The sequence below is a fragment of the Mycetomoellerius zeteki genome, unplaced genomic scaffold (genome assembly GCF_001594055.1).
Source record: "Mycetomoellerius zeteki isolate Tzet28-1 unplaced genomic scaffold, Tzet1.0 scaffold223, whole genome shotgun sequence".
Lineage (NCBI taxonomy): Eukaryota > Metazoa > Arthropoda > Insecta > Hymenoptera > Formicidae > Mycetomoellerius > Mycetomoellerius zeteki.
In genome coordinates this window covers 684002-707459 of record NW_017257198.1, presented here as the reverse complement: position 1 = coordinate 707459, position 23458 = coordinate 684002, and the positions used below count along the sequence as shown (strand labels likewise).

The window sequence follows — 23458 nt, the reverse complement described above, 5'->3', positions numbered from 1 at the left end:
TGGGAGATCCGATCGGGCCCCACCGCTCTACGCTACTTTTTTTTTTTTGCTTTTATAATCGTGGGCTTTTGGCAGTGATATTCAATCGTCGTGACTGAGGAGAAAATACCTAATTGATCGGCGACGTTGGACTTTGTCGAAGTAACGACAAGTATTACTTTTATGAGAAACACATTTTTCTTTTTTTTCGAGGCAAACGAATTTTTATTAAATGAAATACTTTAGACTACAGAGATAATTTGACCGTTAGTGGAAATTAATAATCCCTTTCCGTTCCTGTATTGCATGTATATTGTCAAAAAGATAATTTCCATACGGCGATTTTAATATCATGTTGACTTTTGCTGAAAGAATCGATGCTGCAAAGAGAAAGGAAACGGTGCGGGGAAACGTTTCTCGCTCTATAAATTTGCAAAGATTTTGGCACTTCTCCTCAAACACGCAATAAAAATCCGCTCAAAATGTCCCGAGTGAAGTATAACAAATAACCATAAAACAGTAGTAGTAATACAAAAAATAGTCAAGTCGTTGCGTAATAAATAATATATACATATACATTTATTACGCGTATGCATACATATATATTATTTATTATATATATATCTATTATATATATATGTATACATATATCTCTGCACGTGTATAGCTTTGCAATCGCATTGCGACCGTAGAATGAAAGTGGATCGAGAAATCGTGGCGTTAAACAAAAAAAATATGTCCCTTTCGATAAATAAAGACGTGAAACAAAGTGAGAACAGATACAGGAACATCTAATATGAAGTTTAATATATATTTCGTTAAGAAGTGAAAAAAAGTCCCAATCCACGTTTACTCCGCGGTCCGAGGCCGCCGTAATATGAATAAGATCGTATATATTTTATATCTCATCAATTTCTAAATTCTAATAACACTATTTTTTTCTAATCAGTACGAATCAACCGACGAAACCCTGGGAACGTGTGCACGAAATTGAATCGCGGTGTCCAGCTCACATTAATAACAGTATCGATTTGAAAAATACGAAACAAGTAAGCGTCAAGACATGCAAATAAAAATAAATTTAAAAATCGAAAATAATAAAATCATATAATCAATGGAATCAACTGTTGTCAAATTTGTCACAGCAGATCCAAGTATCAAAAAGCTTCAAACTAAAAATTTGTGGCTTCCAATTTAATCATTAACATGAACTTAATGTGACATTATAGAAGTTTTCCCGGAAGGCATAATATTATTATATATAAATATGTTATATATAACATATCTGCAATATATACGAATTAGATTTAATATGATTCCGTCGAACATCGCGTGTCCCAACGTTTCGCCCAGCACCACCCTATATTTATCGATATTTATACTTTTATCTCTGCGTTTTTTTGTTTCACTAAAGCAGTCTTACATAAAGCGGCAACTTTTGGAAATTATTCGCTTCCATACGCAAAATGATTTGCCAATCTGCTTTACCGCATCGAGCAACATTCGGTTTTGTAAATAATCCTCTTTTTCTTTTTCTTCTAGTCTCCCCCTCTCTCTTTCTCTCTCTCTCTCTCTCTCTCCCTTTCCCCATTTTCTTCATCTTCATCCCCCTGCTGTCCTCACCCGAAGAGAGAAATGCAGGTTGAGCTGCGCAAATTTTCAAAATTTTCCGCGTGATGTCTACCGACTAAGCTTTCTCTTAAATCTGACGTAAGTCCGAAAGCGCGAATCAATGTATGTTAATCTGCTCTTTCTTACATTATAATGAACTTAAAGGATTTCACTTCTTTTAGCAAATCGAATTAAGTCGGCTTCTGTGCCGAGCAGATGTTACTTTTAAAATCTGTTTTGCAATTCTGAAAATAAATGATGAACTTCCACAATATTTTCTTACAGACAAATGTAATCGATGGACGCTTTCGGAGTTTCAGACTCTTAATATTATGTACACGTTAAGACGGACGTAAACGACTTCAAATGCTCGTGTACCAGAATTCCTTCGTCTTTCTCGAAAAACTCCGAAAGCAACGCTCTTTTTCTTTCTTAAGAAACAAATTTATCGGAAATTTTCTCCTTATTTGGAGCACTCTCGTGTTGTTTAGCCCAACCAAAAATGAATTCCTCATTTTAACGCTTTCAAAGAACGCGAGTCCACGACCGATGAAGAATCGAAGTGTTCGTACGAATCTCGTCCTAACTATATCCGCCCTCTAATCCCCTTAATCGTTGCAGAGTAATTCTACCTTATAGCTTACGGTATCACAGAGTTACACGCGGCATCGCTTAATTGCTCCCAGTTCGTAATCGCCGATACGCAACCGATAGAAAAAAAGCACGCAAATTATGCCCATCGCGGGGAAAAATCAGAGCATCTGTCAACGGACGCGAAGAACATCGAGTGTTAATTTTACAAATAAATCAATTTAAATTTATTGTTTAATCACTGAAAGAAATTTAATTAAAATTTATATAATAGTTAAAATTTACACAATTTCGAAATTTCTGCGCAATATATTTACTTAATATTTGTTGTATTTTGAACTAAAGAAATTCGTTACTTGACTTTTTTATTCATTTATCATTTATTATTAAATACTTTGAACTTCAGGCAGATAGCAGGTCAAATCTTATTTCGAAATAAGAACTTAGAGATATATATATTCTCAAACTTTCTTGGGAGGTCAAATGACCCCAATGACCACGAAGAATTAATCAACTAACGCGTAAAAAACAAATCTTTTTCCAATTATCAGCTATGTAAAAAAAATATCTTCGTAAAATGATGTCTCGGAGAAAAAGGAGATGTATCTCTTCAAACGGAAATCTCTCATGACGAAGTTAACGCTCCTTCTTTGTAACACTCGAAGTCCTTTGCACATGCGATCTGCAAAGAGCACGTCCCTTCCCGCACCTCCTTCCCTCCGACCGACTCAACTTGTAACGCGAAACAATACACTATATAGATATATATATATTATATATTACATGTGAAAAAATTAACAAGCGCTCTATAGCGACGACGCGAAACAACAAATACGAATAACTCGGGCGCGCGAGGAATATCTCGAGGGGGAAAACGTTGTCTACATCTTCGATGGCAAGCGAGTGGCGAAAATTCGTTCAAAAAAATATCTTCGTCCAGCCCGCGCGCGATTTGAGAAAAGCAGAGTCCATGAAACGATAGCGCTCGCAAATCGCGCCTCTTACAATGCGACACGCGTACATCGCGGAATGCATCATTAATGGTACCGGATGCATCTGTCATGCTTCCCCATATAGGCCGCGCCGTGCACTTTAGCGCTATCGTATCGTACGCGATACAACACGGAGGAAGCAGCAATATATCGTTTGATAAGCTGATATGCGTCAGTAATTATTCGATAAGTTTCTGATTTTCTTGAAAAACAGTCGCGAAAAATTAAGAAAGTTCTAGCGTTTGTGTGATAAAGTACAAATATAAAGCAAGTCTATAATACTCGAGTCATTTAGATTCGCAGAATGCGATTTTTCTTAATCCTGGAAAGTTCAAATTTTTCTTACACTAACATTACTCTGAGTAAAAATTTACTTACACTAATTAAGAACTTTTTACACTCTCTTTGTCTACTTTATGTAGGTTGCAAGATGTAGAGAAAAACTGAATTATTTTTGTAGAAAAGAGAACTTTAATGTTAAACAATTTTATCAAATATTATTTCAAGTTATCAAAATTTAATAAAATATTTTAATAATAAAAATTGTACTGAATTTAAAGTAGGGATGAAAATTTACCCACAGTAACATTCCAGGGGAAAACCTTTTCCGCGATGGTACTTGAATTTTTATGTACTCCGAAGCTATTTTTCAGATATCAAAGCACATTACTCGACGCATCAGTTCTACGCGAAAAATGTTCCTCGTATTATATTCCGCCGCGATTGTATTCCATGAAGATTTCCTGAAGGGGAGCGCGGAAAACGAGATCCGCGTAGAGCAAACGCGCTTACAAGGATACGTAAGTATAATTACAACTGATATACATAAATTTGCGACGTTGAATAGGAATATGTACGTGAAAATAAATCAAATCTCTTAGGCTTCGCACGCTCGGTGACCCGAAGTGAGCAAGTTGCGCACATTTATTACGCGGCCCTGAATTACACGCACATATACGCACAGTATCCTTCCTCTGCACGACGAAATCCGATCCCGCAAAGGCGAGAAACTGCCGTTGCTGCTTCCGGCACGCAAACTCGAACCTAATCCGAACAACAACGAATGAGCCTCGCCACTGTTTGACATTATGATAAAAACTACATTTTCGCGGCGCTTCTTACGCTAGTGACTCTCTCTTTGCACGTTGGCCCGTATTTCTCGCCGCGCATCTCGTGCCGATTCTGTCCTCATTCCATGTCGAATATATATATATATATATATATACTTCACGTATCAATTAAGCAAATAAATAACGCAATCAGAACAGAGTCGCGCTTAACGTGCAAAGAGTATGAGCCTCTATCTTTAAAAAGGTTTTGCATGACGTACTGATTAGAGAACGCTTTTCAGTCTAGGTTGCGAGAAAGTTAATTGGATATTACGATTGGAGAGACGCGGTTTTGTTTCCACGGTTAACGTGTTTCACGCGATGATAATTTGGCGAAGAAATAATAAACGCATCAAGAGGATGCCTAAAAGATGCCGGAAAGATTGGGAGGTTTAGAGAAAACACTTTAAACATAAAACACTGTTTTGATATTTTAGATTTTTATATCAGTTTATATCAGTATATCAGATTTCTTTCAGGCATCTTCACGTCGTCCTTCAGTATTATTTTTCCACCACAGAAACCGGAAACATTTTCGCGCCCGCTAAATAATAAACGCATCAGCATCAAAAGGATGTCTAAAAGATACTCGAAAGATGCTGGAAAATTTGAAAGGTTTAGAGGAACATTTGAGACATCAGAAAAAAAATGGTTTTTAAATTAGTTTATATTAAATTATATATCAGATTTCTTTCGGGCATCTTTATGATATCCTTCAGGTATTACTTTTCCTCCACGGAAACCAGAAATATCTTCGCGTCCGCAAAATAAACGCACCAGCATCAAAAGGATGTCTAAAAGATACTCGAAAGATGCTGGAAAATTTAGAAGGTTTAGAGGAACATTTGAGACATCAGAAAAAAAATGGTTTTATATTAGTTTATATTAAATTATATATCAGATTTCTTTCGGGCATCTTTATGATATCCTTCATTACTTTTCATCCACGGAAACACCTTCGCGCCCGCTGAATGTCTTTCTCTCTTCGATCTTCGTTCCCGATCGTCCTACGTTAAGAACGTATATAGTGCAACGCGCACAAGAAATCGCGCGCGATGAAGGAACTTAACATTTAGGTCTGGCAACTCAAGTGACTTTATTCCGTATAACCGACCGACCGCGAGCCTGTGACATTCAACGTGCGAGACATCTCGCGATTTGTGCGAGATCTCGATATTGTAATCCTGTTTTTATCATTATGTACCTCACTTCCTCCGTCGCCGACTCCTCCATCCTTCACGATTGTCCTTTGACTTTCGATGATCTTCGATGATTCCTTGAAATCTCCTCGATCAACATCGATCGACCGATCGGCTGCGATCCCACTGTCCTCCCAGCTCCTCCTTTTCTTTTGCTCTTTCTCACGCCATCTTAAACAGATTCTCAAATTGGAGAACGTAAAATCAGAGCTTTGCGCTATATTGGCTCATCGATATTGCTTTGGCTTTTATACATCGGCGTTGTCGCGGAACGCATATCATCTTAAAAATGTTGTCCAAAAGAACGTCCCAAGCATCTCTTCGTCCTCTCGAGCACTCACCAATGCTGCGCCATCGTCCGATCGTTCGATCGAGGTCTCTCGATCCATGAGGATTCTTGACATGATCGACTGTCAACATCCAGCGAGCCGAACACAACGGATCGAGGATCGTTCAACCAACTCCTCCTCTTCCTTGCTTGTGCTGGGCTAACAAACTTGAACGTGCTCGCTTTCGAGCTGAACGTGTGCGAACTCCCTTCTCCTCCTTCAGACATCCGCGCATTTTTTCCTCTCTCTCTCTCTCGATCATACTCTCTCGCATATTCGCACATGTTCCTCGTTGCTCTCGTTTCCTCCGTCATTATCATCTCTTTCTTTCCCCTTTCTCTTTCTTCTTTACCAAGCTGAAGGCGGATCCGGACACGAGCGCGCCGCCACGTTGCTGCTCGACTCGGATACGGTAACGGGTGCCGAAGTGCGTCGGATCTCGATCGGTTTCGAGCCGGACGCGGGTGGCCGGCCCAAAACCCCTTGACTGTTTCACGATAGGTTCCGTTGATCCTCCGCGCAATCTTCCGCCTTCTTCAGCGAGCGCTTCAGCTTATCCACCAATCGGTTATGGAACTTGTTGAGGGAGCTCGAACTGCCGGTCTTCGGCGGCGACGTGCTCGTGCTCTTGCTCGGGCTCTGGAGAGAGCTCTGCGACGCCCTTGAGGACGTCCTCGAGAAGTGCCGCGAGGTCAGCGGCACGGACCGATGCGCCGGCGAGGTAAGAAAGTCGGAACCGGGGGAGGTCGACAACGACGGTCCCTCCGACTTGGAACACTCGGACACCTACGATCAAAAAAACGTACGTTCCGGATTATGGGAAAAATTTCCTGGGTAAGATTTTTCCATGTCTTATCGTGTGCATTATTGGCATCAAGATAATAGAAAATTTATAATATTTTTATTAAGTGTTTGCAAAAATTCGTGAAGTCGATGTTACTAGAATGTATTGTAAAGTAATTATTATTATTGAAATTGTAAATGCGTCATATTTATTTCACCAAATCAGGATTATTGTATTAACATTTTAATGGCTATTGTTTGTTTCTAAAGCGTTGGATAATTTATCAACGCGCAACGACGAATCATCAACCATAATCGAAATTATTAGCGAATCACTATTCCATCATCATTATTTACAATTACAGTCTTTACTCGCGTAATTTGCCTTTCAATCCGACGGCTTTCATCCAGATTCTATTCTAACATTCGTCACGAAATCACGACCAAGTGCAATCATCGTCGCGATAACGACAGATTTCGCGCACCCACTTTGTCGAAGTCATTCGTCTGTTATTTATTGCGCGAACGGTGAAAGCTATGACGAACTCTGCGAGACCACTTTAACATGTGCGAGTATAATAGGACATATCTAAATGAAATCCTATTAACACCGAACATCCTTCATTTTTTATCTTCTCTCCAGATCAAAATCTATAACAGGGTTGCTACAAATTTCTCATTTTTAAATTCCATAACTTTTTCCTGATTTCTCTGACTATTTTCAATTTTCCTGGCATTCCCTGATTTTAATACCTGGATAATTAAAAATCTGATGTTGACAGACATTAGTTAATCTTTCAATTGGCAATTAATTTGATATACATGTAAAAAATTTCATTACATTCTTGTACAAAGAGAGAGATTGTTTCAACAGATTACCTTTTAAACATTCATTTTCATTATTTATAATACTATTTTTTTTATATTCGCGTAATTAATAATTAAATAATGATTTTCATCCAATAAACTTCGCGCTGTAAATGATGCGATCAAATAAAAAAAATTAGAAATTTGTTTTTATTTATATTATATATAAAATATATTACAAATAATTCCACCATTCATCCAAGTTACTTCAATTTAATTTATTACCTCTGATATACTAAGTCAAGACGATTCAAAATATCAAATAGATTTAAAGTATTGTACTTGGGCTTTTAACGATAAGATACCAATTCAAATATGATTCATGCAATATTCGTACTTATACTGATAAGATGTTAAAGACCGAAAAAGAATGCATTTGGAAGCACCGAGTAATAATATTTTGGAAACTAACCCGCAACTTCCTTTAATCAGCATTTATGTCCAAATATGTACCTAACGTTAACGTCAAGAGAATCGCGATAACGGCAATAACTGTAACGGGTGCGCAATTAATTCGCACGACAACACGCATCTATCATTTCTCTCACAAATGAAACGTGTGCAATTCCCATGCGACAATAACGATGTCATTTGGCTAATTGATTTGCGTGTTTGCGAGATTGTCGAGCGCGAACTGGCCGAGTCATCCTGAATTATTCAGCGCCGATGTAGTGTCTATATCGTACGTATGATGCATACATATATATTTGACACGCAACGCGTACGTGCCCTTTTCCACGTACGGTCTACGTCGGACTTGAAACCACGTGCTCGTCGTGTCATCGCGGTAAGAGGTAAGTGGCTGATTACTGATTAGGTCAGATTTGTTTCATGTGTCTCCTTCTTTTTACACATACATACAGTGACGACAAGCGAGCAAAATCGATAGGCGCTAACTCAGACAGTAATTCTCATATTTTCTGAAATAGATTTTACCAACGATAATTTATTCAGCTAGTTATAAAATCATTTCAAGCTTTAATTATATATAACATAAAGAACCTTATTTAAATTATTTTTTATTCTCTTTAATCTCTTTTACGCATCCATTTCTTGAATGAATTGCAAGAATATGGATCTTTATGCTCTCATAAAATTTAATGATAAATGTCTTCTAATTTTCTTCTTCATATTTTAGAGCTCAATATTTTTTTAACATAAAGTTGTTTAGTTTCTTGTCATCTTCTATAATTTTTATTAGACATAAACATACACTGAGAAAAAGATGCCTAAAAATATATTTGTGAGAAATATATTTATTTCATTGAAATAAATATTTATTTAAATACGGGCGAAATAAATTTTATTCCTAGCAAATAAGCCATCTATTTTATTTTATTGCAATTAATGAGATATATTTCACAGAAATGTATATTTCGTCATCACAAATTTTGTAAGTAACATTTGCTTCGCAATACTTCGACATCTTTCTCTCACAGTGTAAAAAATTATTAACCGATTTCTTTCCACCATCATATTTATAAGACAAAATCTTCTTTCTCTATATGAATAGTCCATATGAAGTATCTTTTCAATTTTTTTATACATATGGATTATATACATATATATAGAGAATAAAATTAAAAAAATACTGTAAGAAAAATATAAACAAGACGGCGAGAAGAAATGGGTAAATAAAATGCGAAAAAGAATTATTAATATGTCGTATACAATATTAAAAATTTTCGAATATAATTATTTTTATTGAAGCACAATGTTTATTGTCACAGCTTTTTAACACAGATTATTAACTCGCTTTGCTCCTCTGATTCCTACCTATATACCGAATTTACTTTCGCTGTTGTATTACGTGCGGTTACGCAATTTTACGTATCAGAGGTGAAATACAACGCAATCTGTATTGATACGCGCGCAAGTGGAATGTGTCGCCTGTAAACGTTTCTCATTTAATCTTACTGCGATCCCTGATTCGTATTTATAAAGAACCTTTTGTTGGAGCGTAATACGAGATAAAAATAGAAGTATTGAAAATAAGAACAACGATCGATTATTCACCGTGCTATCGGACAAAACAAGTTCAGAACAGGTGTTTGAAACTTATTTGCAGCTAGTTTGTTTAAGATTCATTAATGCTCTGAGTTTCATGTTAATAACCGTACGCAACGCACAAATAAATCTAATCTCGCGCGCGCGCGTTTGATAATGAATATCTTGTGAGATATAAACTGGAAAGCTTAATCAGAAAGGAAAAGATTAAATAAATAAATAAACAAAAATTAATATCCTGTGCACAGCTTAGGGATTGTTAATAACAAGTGACAATTTTTTTTTAATTAAAGCATATACAAATGTTATAATAAATGTTATAATATTGTAGAAATAATTAAATCTTCAAATAATTTCCCAAGAAAACTATAAATATCGTTGACTATTTGTCGTTATATTAATCCTTCATTATGCTCAAAATAGTTTATTTCATAATTAAATACATGTTTTAATAGTCAGCAAGCATATATTTCAATTACCATTTATTTAATTAGCAGGTTTTGGAATTAATTCAAATGTGATTTACGGATATTTTTGGAAAGCTTAAAATATTATTATCGAAATTTATATTATACGTCAACCTAAATGCATAAATTTATATCTAAATTCAGCATTATTAATTTCATCAATATTTATGTTCTCCGACATGACAAGCGTATTTAAACAGAAAAAAGTTTCACGAAAATATGCAATAAGTTATAATTAGGCGATACGGCCATATCATGATTAATGCATGTCGCACAGATTAAAAAATGCGCAATACACAAACTAACAGCTTTATGTTATATAATTGGCAATGATTTCTCGCGAGATTGCGTTAATGTTCTGGCAGTAATAATCATACCTCTATCGTACTGCGTACTTGTAACTTTCAGTGTCACGTGCTCAAGTTGGCTCTAAATATCGGCATGGAAGGACAAAGAGTTGATTAAAAATATCCCGTTCACGCGTTTTTATATAACGGTACAACGCATTACCTGTGACGGAAATTAACTCCTCATCATGTATTATATAGAACGAAATATAAGGAATATATTTTTGTCCATAATCATTATTCTAATAATTTGATAATAATGGATAAATATAATTTATCTATATTCGATCATTCTATTAATTTAATAATAACTGAATCACTAATTGTTATAAATAACTAATTAATCACTGTTTTATTAATCAGATTACATACATATATAATTATTGTCACGTTATGCGTGATCGTATTTCAGATAATATAAAAAATTATAATTACTTATATCAAATATATATACATATAATTATAAATATTTTAAAAATCAAAATCTTTTAATATTTTTAAATATTTTATTCGTTTCAAAATAATCTTGGTTTATTTAATAATCGTGCAATTATCAGACTTTCCTCATTTAAAAATAAATGAGGAAAGGAATAAAAGAGCTAAATTGAGAGTTGCAGCGAAGATACCTATCCGCACAATCGCGTTTTCGTTTCTTGTTGATCATACTTTTGCGTCGTTTCCCATCTACAATTAACCACCTTCTTTCGTACTCTAGCCTTGCTTTAAGTGTAACAAACCAAGTTCAAGAAACGGCATCGCGAAATTATCCGGGGCGAAACCGAAGATTGCTAGCTTACGCAAAATGGAAACAGTTATGTCACCTTGTCGTGTTGTACCTTGCGAATATCCTTTTCATGCACATAACTTTTGTCGCGACACGCGTTCCTGTTAAAGCCACAATATTCCGGTAATACAGTAGTCTCTTCACGGTTGAAGAGCTATGGAATTATTTCATTTTTGCGCCGAGTCTTTTCGACAAATCTTTTATTTTTTTTAACATTATCATTAATTATTACATATTTAAGAAAATGGTTTTTAAAAAAATTGAAGGTTTTTTTAAATATTAATCTGTACGACTATCATATCTCAAATAAAAAAAATCTTTGATGAGAAAACGATAACTTATCGGTCTAGCATATTATGCAACACATTAGGTAATAACAAATTTTTGTTATTATCATTATTACTTTATGAAACAGCGTAGAAAATTTATCGCTGTAATTAAAATGTGAACGTAAAAATTGAAGAACTCGTTAAAAGTAAGCCATAATGACTTCTTACTATACAAGCTACATATATGATTTAGAAAACAAATTTTAATACGGATTCCGAATGTCAAAATACACTAATTGAATGCATAATGAATGATTCATAAAATTATGTAAGACATATGAATAATTTTAGGAAATTTCACCTTTATCCCAATTTTTTATCATATCAACTTTGATAATAATCTAATTTAATTGAGATTAAATACACGATATATAAATATACACACTTACATTTTATTACGAATTATGGGATTATAGAATGAATGAAACAGATAAGCAACTTTCAACGATTGAGAATCCGTATGAGAGTTCACCGCACGATAGGTTGTGAAATCGAAGCTTGCGCAATATCATGTCACAGATATAGTATTTTGTACATAATGTCCTAGACCTACAGGAATGTATTTCCATTAGAAATAATTTGACAAAGCCTAAATCACACTGGCATAAATAATCAATATATAACTTCATAACCTTTCCATATTTATGATATTCATTTCAAAATTTTACATCACAAGTGAAATCTGTTCAAAATTATCTAAAGGAAATGATTCATAGCTGAATCATGATAATTAATGCACCTGGAATTACCTCGTTTATTCATTCTCTCGTATTCAATTACTCATACTTTAAACATAAAAAAATTCTCTAGGATAAGTATGTCTGTTAACACTAAAAACACTGAGTGGTCATTATTAACTATATCTATTTTTTAGATTAATATTATATTTCTGTAAAAGATAGAATTCTGAAATTTTTTCACTTTTCAATAATTATAATGAAATATTTAGTTTATTTATCACTTTTTCATTTTTACGATAATTTATTCGATTCGTTCTCTTTTAACGAATAAGAAATGTTGGTGCTTTTAATGTTAAAGATATATAAACTATTCGAGAGTAAAACGGAATAATAAGCGACATTTGTACAAACCGCTTTACTATGGAAATACGATGGTAAATAAATATGTTATTATCATTATGTCTGAACTTCTCTATATATCTATTGTTGCATTAATAATTACAATAATTAAATGTAACTCTCGTTAATTAATTTGTAATTGACTGTTATCGTGAAATTATTTTATATGTAAATAATATAATTAAGTAAACACAAAAATCGCAGTGCCGGTGATATGACATTCGCGATAACATTTATGACCGCAATAAACCGCATGCAATTTACTATTTTAGATTAATATTATATTTCTGTAAAAGAGAAGGATTCTGAAATTATTTTAACTTTCACTAATTATACTGAAATATTTAGTTATTCATTATTTTTTTTTCATTTTTATAGTAATTTATTTGTTTCGTCTCCTTTTAATGAATAAGAAATGCTGTTTTTAGTGTTAAAAATTATAAAATATTCGAGTAAGACGGAGTAATAAGTGTATTTATATAAACCGCTTTACTATGGAAATACGATAGTAAGTGAACATCATGTTATGTCCAAACTTCTCATACCATTTATTAGCGCATTAATGGAATTTACAATAATTCCATGTCTCAACTCTTGTTAATTACAATATAATCGCCGTCGTCACTGTTATATTGTAAAGTTATTTCATATGTAAATGATAAAATGAAATAAACACAAAAGTCGCAATACCACCGGCGATATGACATTTGCGATAACATTTACGAGCGCAATAAACCGAGTGCAATTCACAACATTATGCGCATAACTGCCTACGTCGTGTTAAAAATAAATTTCTAGCCGGCGTGTATTTATCCGCCGGGACACGTGGTTTCGATCGTCACCTATTATTGACTGTGCTTATTCAGCATCTGCAAATACAATTTCGCCGAACGTTTAGTGATGCCAAGGGAGAAACCGGTTTCGAGTGCGGAGTTGATCTTTTACGGCAGCGATGTCACGAGAAAAAAAAAAGGTCCGACTTTTTCCGAGCTATTTATCGACGAACGCCGGCGCGAAGAGAACGATCGACGTTGCGAGCTGCGAAAACGGTCAATCGCGTAAAAAAAAAAGTTGGATCTGTCCTTGACGCTCAAAGGAAGCAATCAAACTCCCCTTATTGCGGCATATCGCAAACTTTCTCACGGTTAAAATTTTTATGATAAATTTAGAGATAACTTGTCTTTAATATAAGCTCGGTGGAAAATATTAAAGATTGAAAAAGAACTCCATAATAAATTCAAAATATCACGAATATATATAGATATGGATGAAAATTTACTTTTTTAATTGAACTCAAATTAATTTCACGTTAACAAAATTTTAGAGACGCGCGTATCACGTAATCGGGAATTAATTTTCTATGTTATCGATTATTTCCATCTTGATGTGAAAAGATTTTGTATTTGAAAATTTTGTATTTAAAAATGTACACAAAAGACATGTAAAAACTGTAATACGTACACATCAAAAGCAACAGTTATTGAGACAAATCTGAAAGGACTACACAAGTTTGTAAGAAACATTAAAGCAATACGTGTCTTTATCGGTGAATTTGAATTTAATTTGAAAACAAATTTAGATTTACCATAAAATCTTAATTACTTCGTTTATATTTATTTATGACTTGGTTATTTATTGATTGATGACTTGAGTCGAAATCTAATTATAATCACTATATTGTTAAGTCATTCTGAACTTTCTCGAGAAAAATTCATATTTCAAATGAAAATATATTTCTGCTGTTAATTCAAAAGAGATCGCAACATTTCCATCGTTTTTTATCGTAACGCGGAATTTGCGTAATGTGTACACAATTACACTAAGTTACACAATGTCACATAAATAACATAATTACATAAGAAAAGCAGGATATTTTACAGGAACAATCAAAAGGATAACAAATCGCAATTAGCTCTTATATAGCTCCAAGAAAATCGATATATTTATATTATCCAAACAAACAGATATCTTTATATAATATCTTTCCTAATTATATCTTCTTTTAATATAAATATTTAATATAAATATTTTCTTTCTCTTTTAATTAATAAAAAAAAAAAGACGTATTTCTAGAGATACTCTTTGAACGTAAATATCAGTCGATATTTCCTGAAGCTATGGGAGTTAAATGAAGCGTTTATTTCGAAAAGGTTGACAAATTTGGCAGCAGCTGTTGAAACAGCTTTCTCATCAATATCCATTCTCACCTTATTTCTAACAAGTCACATAATACAACAAAATCTGTTTTCAAAATAAACGCCTCGGGCAGGTTAGAAAAACGAAACGAACACGCCGCGTAAAGCTAGGATGGCCGATTACCATGAGAACCGAGAAGGGAGGACGATCGGACGCGCCGCACTTCGCAAGACGGCTGTGTCTGCCGGTTCGCCAGACCTGCGAAAAAATCGCACTGGTGCAGTGGCGGTACTCTTTTTCGGTTTCTCGCTCGTTGTCTATTCGCCGCAATTTTGCGCGCAATTCTTTTCCCGACAAAGACCCGTAAATAATCCTAAAACCCGTGCACAAGATACGCGCGCCGGCGAAAGTATGCGCATAACGATTTTCCTTAAGCGCGTGTTTCATTTTCCGTGCCGGCAGTTTCAATGCTTTCGCGTTAATAATATACATGCGATATAATATGCGAATGACGCATCAAAACCGGCTGGCGCCATCGTTAAGTCTTTTACAATTTTATAAACGGTATTATCTCAACGTGTAAATTTAAAAAAAATTATTTGTCTTGCAAACTTATTTTTTTCATATGTTTTGCCATTGATAAGCGATTAAAGAAAAATCTATACACATGACAATAAAGCGCAGTTACGTCACTGGCGCTGTCGATTGATGTAACTGGATTGTCAAATCCATCCGAATTCGTTCAATTCACTATATTGCAGTGTCTTGCAAATTAAAACTCTCGAAAAGCTTGTGACATTTTATGACACCGGACACGTTGAAGCAATCACGAAGATTAATGTTTATCAACATTCGATTTTTTTTTGCGACGTGTATCGCCATGTTATACAATGTACAATACGGATGAAAAGTTAAAACTCTCACTTTTCATTTGATAAAAAAAAAGTCGTGCACGGCAATACATCGGCAATCCTTTTATTTATTGCTATATACGTTATTTTTTTTATTATATACGTATAATATCAAAGTTATATCGATTTTTTCGAAGAATCTTTATGTTTTAAATATATTGCCAATAATGCAGCATATTATCAAACTATTTTTTAAATATTCGGTACAGCATTTTTCAACTAGCGCTTCATGCAACATTTTTTTTAGCAACTGTATATTCCTTACCAGAGATTGAGGAAAAATGATTGCAATTATCACATAATTTATGGTCATGTTTGGTGCCAAATATATATTTTTTAGACTCCAAATATTATTATTACTAACATTTTAGAAGTAATAACTATAAGGATTATAATTTATAGTCGTTTTCGGTGACAACTGTATATATTTTAAAAGGATTCTAATTATAATTATTAGTAGTATTACAGCAGTAATAATTATAAAAATAAAACTCTTAACCAGAATTGTTTACCATGAATTATAATCACAAATACAAAACACTTTTCTCTCGGTGTTATCTACCTTATTTAATATCAATTTCGATTTGCATTTCTACTTCGTCACAAATAAAGGGAGGAAAATTTGAATATGAATAATGAAGACATTATATGCGTGTTTAACGGTTCCGGCAATTTTCTATCTGCCTCTCTCGCGTCAAAGGAGGCGTTCAGTCACTCGAAGCCTATTTGAAAAAACGCCGCACCATGTAAAGTAAATAAACATCATCCCACTCACCTTTCGACTGCGACAGGCCTGAGGATTCGAGCACTCGGACGATCGTCGACTCCTATTAGTCTTGTAAATATCCCATTCATTTTTCACCACAGGCATCATAAACGCCATCTCGTAGACTTTTATTATTTGGTCTCCGTTTCACACTTCGCCTGCCCGGTTCGTCCCTATCTTTTTACGTCCTGCAATCTCTCTTTCTCTTTCTCTCTTTCTACCGCTTTTGTAGAATATACTCTTAGAAAGTTTTAACACCTTGCACGGCTCGCACCACGCAAGAGAGAGAGAGAGAGAGAGAGAGAAAGAAAGACAGAGAGAGAGAGAGGGAGAGAGAGAAAAGGCCAATCTTTACACTGGCGCGTCAGTAGCTTCTGATGGTGTCTTGCCTGCGAATTCTCGCTAAGAATTTTCGCTTCCGAAGAATTCCGCTATGCGATCAATCGCGATCGATGTCGATTCCCGCTGACGATGTTGACGACGTTGACGACGATCGCTACGTCCGGCAGATCGAACTGGAAAACTTCATACACGTCGCGCTTCGCACAAGTGCGTTTGCGATATGCTCGATATGCGGTGCGTCTTTTATGCCCTTTCCGTCCGGCTACAGCTGGCGTATCGTCTGTTCCGGCAATCCGTTCCTGAACTCACGTCCGTACAATGCGGCAGTCCGCTACGGAATAAGCACGCCGGTCTGCGCGTGGATAAACGACGGTCTCGCGAGTCACGGCGAGAGTGGTAGGGACGAACCGACGCATCCATTGGCTGTTGTTGAGGCGGGACACCTACGTCACGAGTTACCATTGATTTTTCAATGTTGATACACACAACGGCGTGCTGACATGCCGGATTGAATTTTTGGCGGCGCGCTACCGTGGCCCGACATGTCATCTTACGCGTAGGCGCGCTCTCGACCATGCATGCATGCGTGCGTGCGTGCACGCATACGCGCATTGAGAGGAACAAAATGGTTGGAATAACCGTGATTTAACTATAATTTATAAACTACAAATTATAAAATGTTACAAATTATAAAATGTTCGACAAACACGTTACATTATTCGGAGATGTGAGACTGAAATTAACTAAATGTATATAATGAAGATCAGATTTAATTGTTGTTAATATAAACTTACAAAGCTCATGAAACATGTTGAATGTTCCGTTTGAGGTGAGTTACTTAGATTTTTTTTTTTCTTTTGATAAATCAATTTAATTTTGATATTTCAATCAGGATCCACTACAGTCGGGAACCTGTAAGTGACTCACGTTTGACGGAATACTCAATATATTAATTACACATATGTATTGCTGAGGAGGACTCCAAAGTGAGTCGAAACGTTCAATAAAAAGGATTCTACACATTAATGATTAATTAAGATTGAAATTAATCGTTGGCACCTTCATCAGCCCGTGACTCGTATGGCCTTTACCGATTGTGTTATTATTATTTTTATAATTTATAAGTCATTTTTTGGGACAATCATAAATTTATAATTGTTTTGACCATACACTGAAAGAAAAAATTGATTGAATATGGCATAGCATTTTTAATTGGTTGCAGTAGCTAATTTTTGATTGTGTTAGCCTATCAAAGGTTCTATACTGACACTGCGGATAGGCTAACGTAACCAAAAATTGACTGCTGCAACCAAAAGTTGACTGTTGCAGCCAATTAAAAATGCTACGCCATATTTTACTATCTAATTTGCTGCAGCAGCCAATCTTTTCTTTTAGTGTATGAATTATAGTAACCTGAACACCGAATTATGATCGTAATGACCATAATATGTATTCATTCAACTAATTGTATGGTTATCTTACACATAAATCATATTTGTATATAGTAAACTATACTATAAAATGTTGTAAATATACATATAAGGTTATTGTTACTAACATTATAGCAATAATAAATAATAAATAAAAACGACGCTCCTGACGGTGTAATTATTTTACAATTATAGTCAAATACGATATACTTTTCTCTCAGTGCAGGATTCGGATTCCAGAGGATCCGAGTATCGCGCGGCGACACGAAGAAGTCACGATCGCACCCGGCACTTGCGATTATCACGCCGATCAGCTGTTAATAACAGATTTCGTTACAATCCGCAAATATTTTGAGCTTCTTTGAACTTTCAGCGAACGATCGCTTCTTGAAAAGATCCCAAGTGAAAACTGAACTTCGACATAATTACTGTTTTACTGGTTCAATAGGACACATATATGATTTACGTGTCATCACATCACTGCACACTACTGCATCAATATTGCACTCATTATACATACGCATAAATTTTCTAAGCCATTAATCTTTCATTTAGATATCTAAAGTATAATTCTAAGAACTTAATATTGTTTGTTCATGTAATCTCTGATCCAAACTAAGATTGTTTTATACATACAAAGTATAAAATTTGTATCTAAAGCAAATATCGTTACGAGTCGACCAGAAGCCAATAATAAAACTGTAATTTTTCATTTTTTTTATTTTTAGGCATAAAGTCGACCGGCTTAAACTACATTACCGTTGTATACTTTAAATGTGTAGAAAAGGATTTTTAAATCCGTAAAGGCGATTAAAAAAATACATTACATGAAAAATAATCGCATTTGGTCGATAAAATAAACGACTTTGTGATCACCTTAAGATTATGGCACACAGAAAAACCTATGTCCGTTTCTACCAATGTAGATTAACTTTAATCTCAGTTCAACTTAATCTTCATCTTTTGTTGTTGTAATTCTTAGAATTACTAAAGAAAGATAAAGAGTTAGTTGAATCGAGATTAAAATTAAATTACATTGGTATATAGAAACGGATAAAGTCCCGAAACACAATAGGCGTAATAAGCTTTAAGTGTTAAGACCAATATTCATAATCGATTCTTCAAGACTGTCTCAAGTAATATCTTAAAATGATAATACAGCTCTATAATTGATTCATGACATCTTAAGACTGTACTTATTACGATTTTAAATATAAGAACCAACTATGAATGATTAAGAAATGGAACAATCATAGTCGATTATTCTTCCTACATTCGACTGTGATTGATCAACTTCTTACGGTTTAAGGATTACTACACCTACTGTGTTAATATGATTGGTTTATATGTTTAGATCTAATGAGGGCAAGACTAATCATATTAAAGAATTTTAACAATTGCAAAGTCACTTTCTCTGCTGAACGCAGCCAATAAAAATTATGATCTTGCGTTTCCAAACGCTCGACTATGATTAATCGATATTCTTGGAATCTTATATGATTACGACTAAAATTATTTTTACGTATAACAGTTTTTAGAGACAAGTTCCAAGATTTAATTTATATGTTAAATTAAAGTTCATTTGATGCGAAAATAATTATTTCGTTATTTATGTAACGAAAACATAAAACGACAAATTTAAAATAAATTAATATTTATATATCGACATTTACTAAATGCTGAGTACAACACTGTAAATAACGTACTACTTTATTATGTTTATATTTTCGTTGAAAATGGTAGATAAAGCGAAAATATATTATTAAAAAGCTATATTTATACCGCTAAGGCCCAGTTCCACAACTCACGGTTAACTCTTAACCGAGGTTCAACTTATTCATTGTCTCTTTCTAATTCTAGAATTGGAAAGAGATGAGAAACAAATTGAACCTCGGTTAAGAGTTAATCATGAGTTATGGAACTAGGCCTAAAGCGTATAATATAGACGGTATTAACTTTTGGTGTTAAATACAGTCCCAAATAAACTTTCAAATTATGCTTGGAAAGACAGTTTCATCGTCCAATCTTATGTTAACGATAAATAAAATATTATGGTAAAAGTCAAAAGCTAAACAAAGTCATTTGCAGATGAAAGTAGAGGAAGATAAAAGGCTTAATATTTCAAAGCAAAATATCTAAAGAGAAGAAAGAGAAGGAAAGGCATTTTATCCTCTAAAATATTCAGCAAACGGTAAGCCCATAAACATTCATAAAAATTGAGAAAAGCTAAAGTATGTTTTATTACATATAAAGTGTAAATCAGTAACATAATTAAAACTGTATATTGCGATATATTATGTTATAACATGAACATAAAATATATAATAGAATAAATGTGAAATATTTTTTCATTTGATACAGAAAAGCGATATAATTATCGATATAGTTATCGATAAAATGAGATAGATGAACACGCAAAAACAAGAATTCGATTGAAGCAACGCGCGCGAAATATAATTTTAACCTATAATCTCGTAAAATAAGCGACATTTTTCCAATTTGAAATTTAAAGTCAGATCTTAATACAGCATTTTAAATTTAAGTACTAATCTTTTAGAATATTTTAGACGAGTGCATTCCAGATATGAACGTAAAATAGAAAATTCTTTTGTAGCGCATAAACAGGAGAGGTAATTTTTTTCTTGGTAAGCATAGCGAAAAGAACTCACAGCACAAATACGCGAGCGGGTTGTGTAATACTACATGCTCAGGATATATAATTTAGCATAGAGCTTGCAATGTATTTATCTAAATATCTGAGGTTCTATGAATATCCGTGAACACATTTATAGAAATCTAATACTGACCAATATTAAAAGACAGCATCACTACTTATTTTAAGTACTAAGGACATTGTTGTTTAATACTTTTAGTACACCAAATAAATAATTAATTACTGTCTTTCAGTAATAAATTGGACAGGATTAGATGTGAGAGTACCTGTCGAAACAAGTTACGTCGTCATAAAAAGTTAGGTATATGTTGAAAAGGGATCACTATTAACTTGTCCTTGACCCTCCGTCAGTGAGAAAATGCGTATCTACTCAGGATCGACCTTGAATAAACCGAGAGGCGGGCAGGGGTTTACTGTTTTGTCAACCTTCTCAGAAATCCAATTTAATACTGGAAATTACTTATTTTGAACGACAATACTTTTAATATTCAAAATAAGGAATTAATTACTCTCAATATTAAATTTATGTAAGGGTTGTATCCTGCTTGTGAATATTTATAAATTTAGAAGTAAATTGATTTTTCATGCGTAATTATTAAAAAAATGATGTGTTTGTCCTGCATCTTTATAAAGTCTTTATAAAGTCTGCATTTGTATCATAATTTAAATTAATAACGTTTAAAATAATGTATAAGCCTCTCATAAGTTTCATCAAATCACGTTATCAATATTCTAGTAAGCATTGTGCAAGAAAAATAATTATTACATATTACGTAAACTTCCGAACGACGAACATACTCGTAATGTTAACGACAGTATTATAATAATACTATTAATCAACGTCTTGCAAACCGTTGACGAAATTAATTTAACTAGTTTAACGGACGAAACTTTCAGTAACTGCGGGTATCAGCAAATTAATTATTAATTGTAACGGTAGACAAATATATATTCTGACGCGGTAACAAACTTCGCACTAACAACTAGCAGTAAATCTCTCGAAATTGCTCTCGTGACAATCAAGTTAACATGAATTTAATAAATGAGGAAATATCATTTCCTCGCGTTTACTTCTAATCTTTAGAAAAATATAGTTTAACAACTCGTCTTATCGCGCAGAAATGAATAAGTACGTAAGAAATTTTGCGGATTTTGCGGTTTTGCGCGCTTATCTCACCGTCGGAGAAGCGATTAAAATCACGTCTGATATAACAATGCATTATTTTATTGTACGTCGGAAATAGTTTTACGAACGACTCGAATTCAGCTTATTGAAATATTATCCTCCAACAATACCTATACGTATCATAGAAATCGGAAATCAATATATTCTACCTACACTTCTCCGAGCATCGGCAGCTTATATGATCTACAGTGTACACATTCCATGAAAAACATATGCAAACAATATGGCCGTAACGCTATTCACAGATGTTTCTGAATAACCCATGTGTTAAAAAATATATATTATTCTTACTGCATCTTGCTGTCCATATGCTGCGCACATCAGTATTGTGAAAGCGAGACAAAAGCCATTCATGAAACCTTTAGATTGCTTCGCGATTTTATTTACTGTACAATATATATATTTGTAAAAAATTGAAAATATATTTCATATATCTAAATGATTATTGATAAAAAATAAAAATTATTATCGAAAAAATTTTTGTGTTAAATCACAATTACCGATAGATGATAATCTAAATATCGGTTAATTCAGTCAGATATTATCAATTCACAGTGATTTTATCAACGTCAAATAATGACATTTGTATTACTGATCATCGATAGAGAAAGAATCAAATATGATAAATTTAATTGAATCTAATAAAAAAAGATCGACATTATATAATTATTAAATTATAATAGACATTTGAAAATTAATAGAAAAATATTTTATCTTTGATTAAATATTATTGTAAATATTATGTGAAATTTTCAATGACATAGTTTAAGTTACGTAAAGCATATAGTAATTAAGAAATTAAACGTTTCTGTGTGTCTCCGTAAACAAATATTTTTTGCAGTTGACTAACAAAATTAAAATATAATCAATTCTAATGTATTTTCTTTCACCACGCCTGAAACCACATGATGCTGAAAATATATTTTATATTCTAACGCCAAACTTTCTTCAATGCATTAACCATTAATGCGTATAATAATTTTCCAATTTTAGTACAATGGATTCATGCTCGTTAATTTTTATCAATTTTGCAAGTATAAGACAATTAAGATTTTTACATATACTTTAACATTTTTAGGAAATATTTAAAAAAAGGAAAAAACCATTATTTTTAGCCAAGCTTCTAATATTTCAAAGAAAAAAGTTCACAGAACACGAACGATCCAATTGTGTATACTAAAAGTTAATGATCCTTCTTTATTTCATAAAGCATATTTAAAAATTCAACGAACATGCTTTCAGTGAATGTTCCACACTCCAAGCAAACATGTTTGTAGCATTTAAAAAAAAATTAAAAAAACAAACTGTAATAACCGAGATTATAAGTTCTTTCAAAACACACGATATATTTTTAATAAATGAAAATCATTACTCTTTGCCTGCATCACACAAATATGATTTGTTGATATAATATACTTTACATTAATCGTTCTTCGAAGATTTATTCTTAAATGCGGCCCGTCATATAGTATTATGAAACCATATCGTGAGATTTATAAAAATCAGACTGTCTAAGACTTATATTTGCTCGAGACGGCTT

General features: G+C 33.6%; 1 protein-coding gene across 4 annotated transcripts; it reads right to left on the bottom strand.

Moving 5' to 3' along the window:
• Nucleotides 1-3702: 3702 nt before the first annotated feature.
• Nucleotides 3703-16953, bottom strand: LOC108723119 (uncharacterized). Of its 4 annotated transcripts, none has more exons than XR_001936630.1 (4): nucleotides 16296-16953; nucleotides 14793-14867; nucleotides 5487-6596; nucleotides 3703-4217 (listed from the first exon to the last, which is right to left on the bottom strand). XR_001936630.1 is itself a non-coding variant. In XM_018448613.1 (3 exons), the coding sequence occupies exons 1-3, from the start codon at nucleotides 16401-16403 to the stop codon at nucleotides 6303-6305; spliced, it is 477 nt and encodes a 158-aa protein (XP_018304115.1). In that variant the 5' UTR covers nucleotides 16404-16953; the 3' UTR covers nucleotides 5486-6302. The 4 variants fall into 4 exon arrangements, 2 of the variants coding, with proteins under 2 accessions (XP_018304115.1, XP_018304116.1); XR_001936631.1 differs by lacking the exon at nucleotides 3703-4217 and having other exon boundaries at nucleotides 5486-5652; nucleotides 5823-6596; XM_018448613.1 differs by lacking the exon at nucleotides 3703-4217 and having other exon boundaries at nucleotides 5486-6596.
• Between the last annotated feature and the right edge of the window lie 6505 nt (nucleotides 16954-23458).

Coding starts and splice junctions, on each gene's coding strand:
- LOC108723119 (XM_018448613.1), bottom strand. CDS start 16,403: ATGGCGTTTATGATGCCTGTGGTGAAAAATGAATGGGATATTTACAAG. Junction 14,868..16,295: donor AGGCCTGTCGCAGTCGAAAG/GTGAGTGGGATG, acceptor ATTTTTTCGCAG/GTCTGGCGAACCGGCAGACA. Junction 6,597..14,792: donor CTCCCTTCTCGGTTCTCATG/GTAATCGGCCAT, acceptor TTTTGATCGTAG/GTGTCCGAGTGTTCCAAGTC.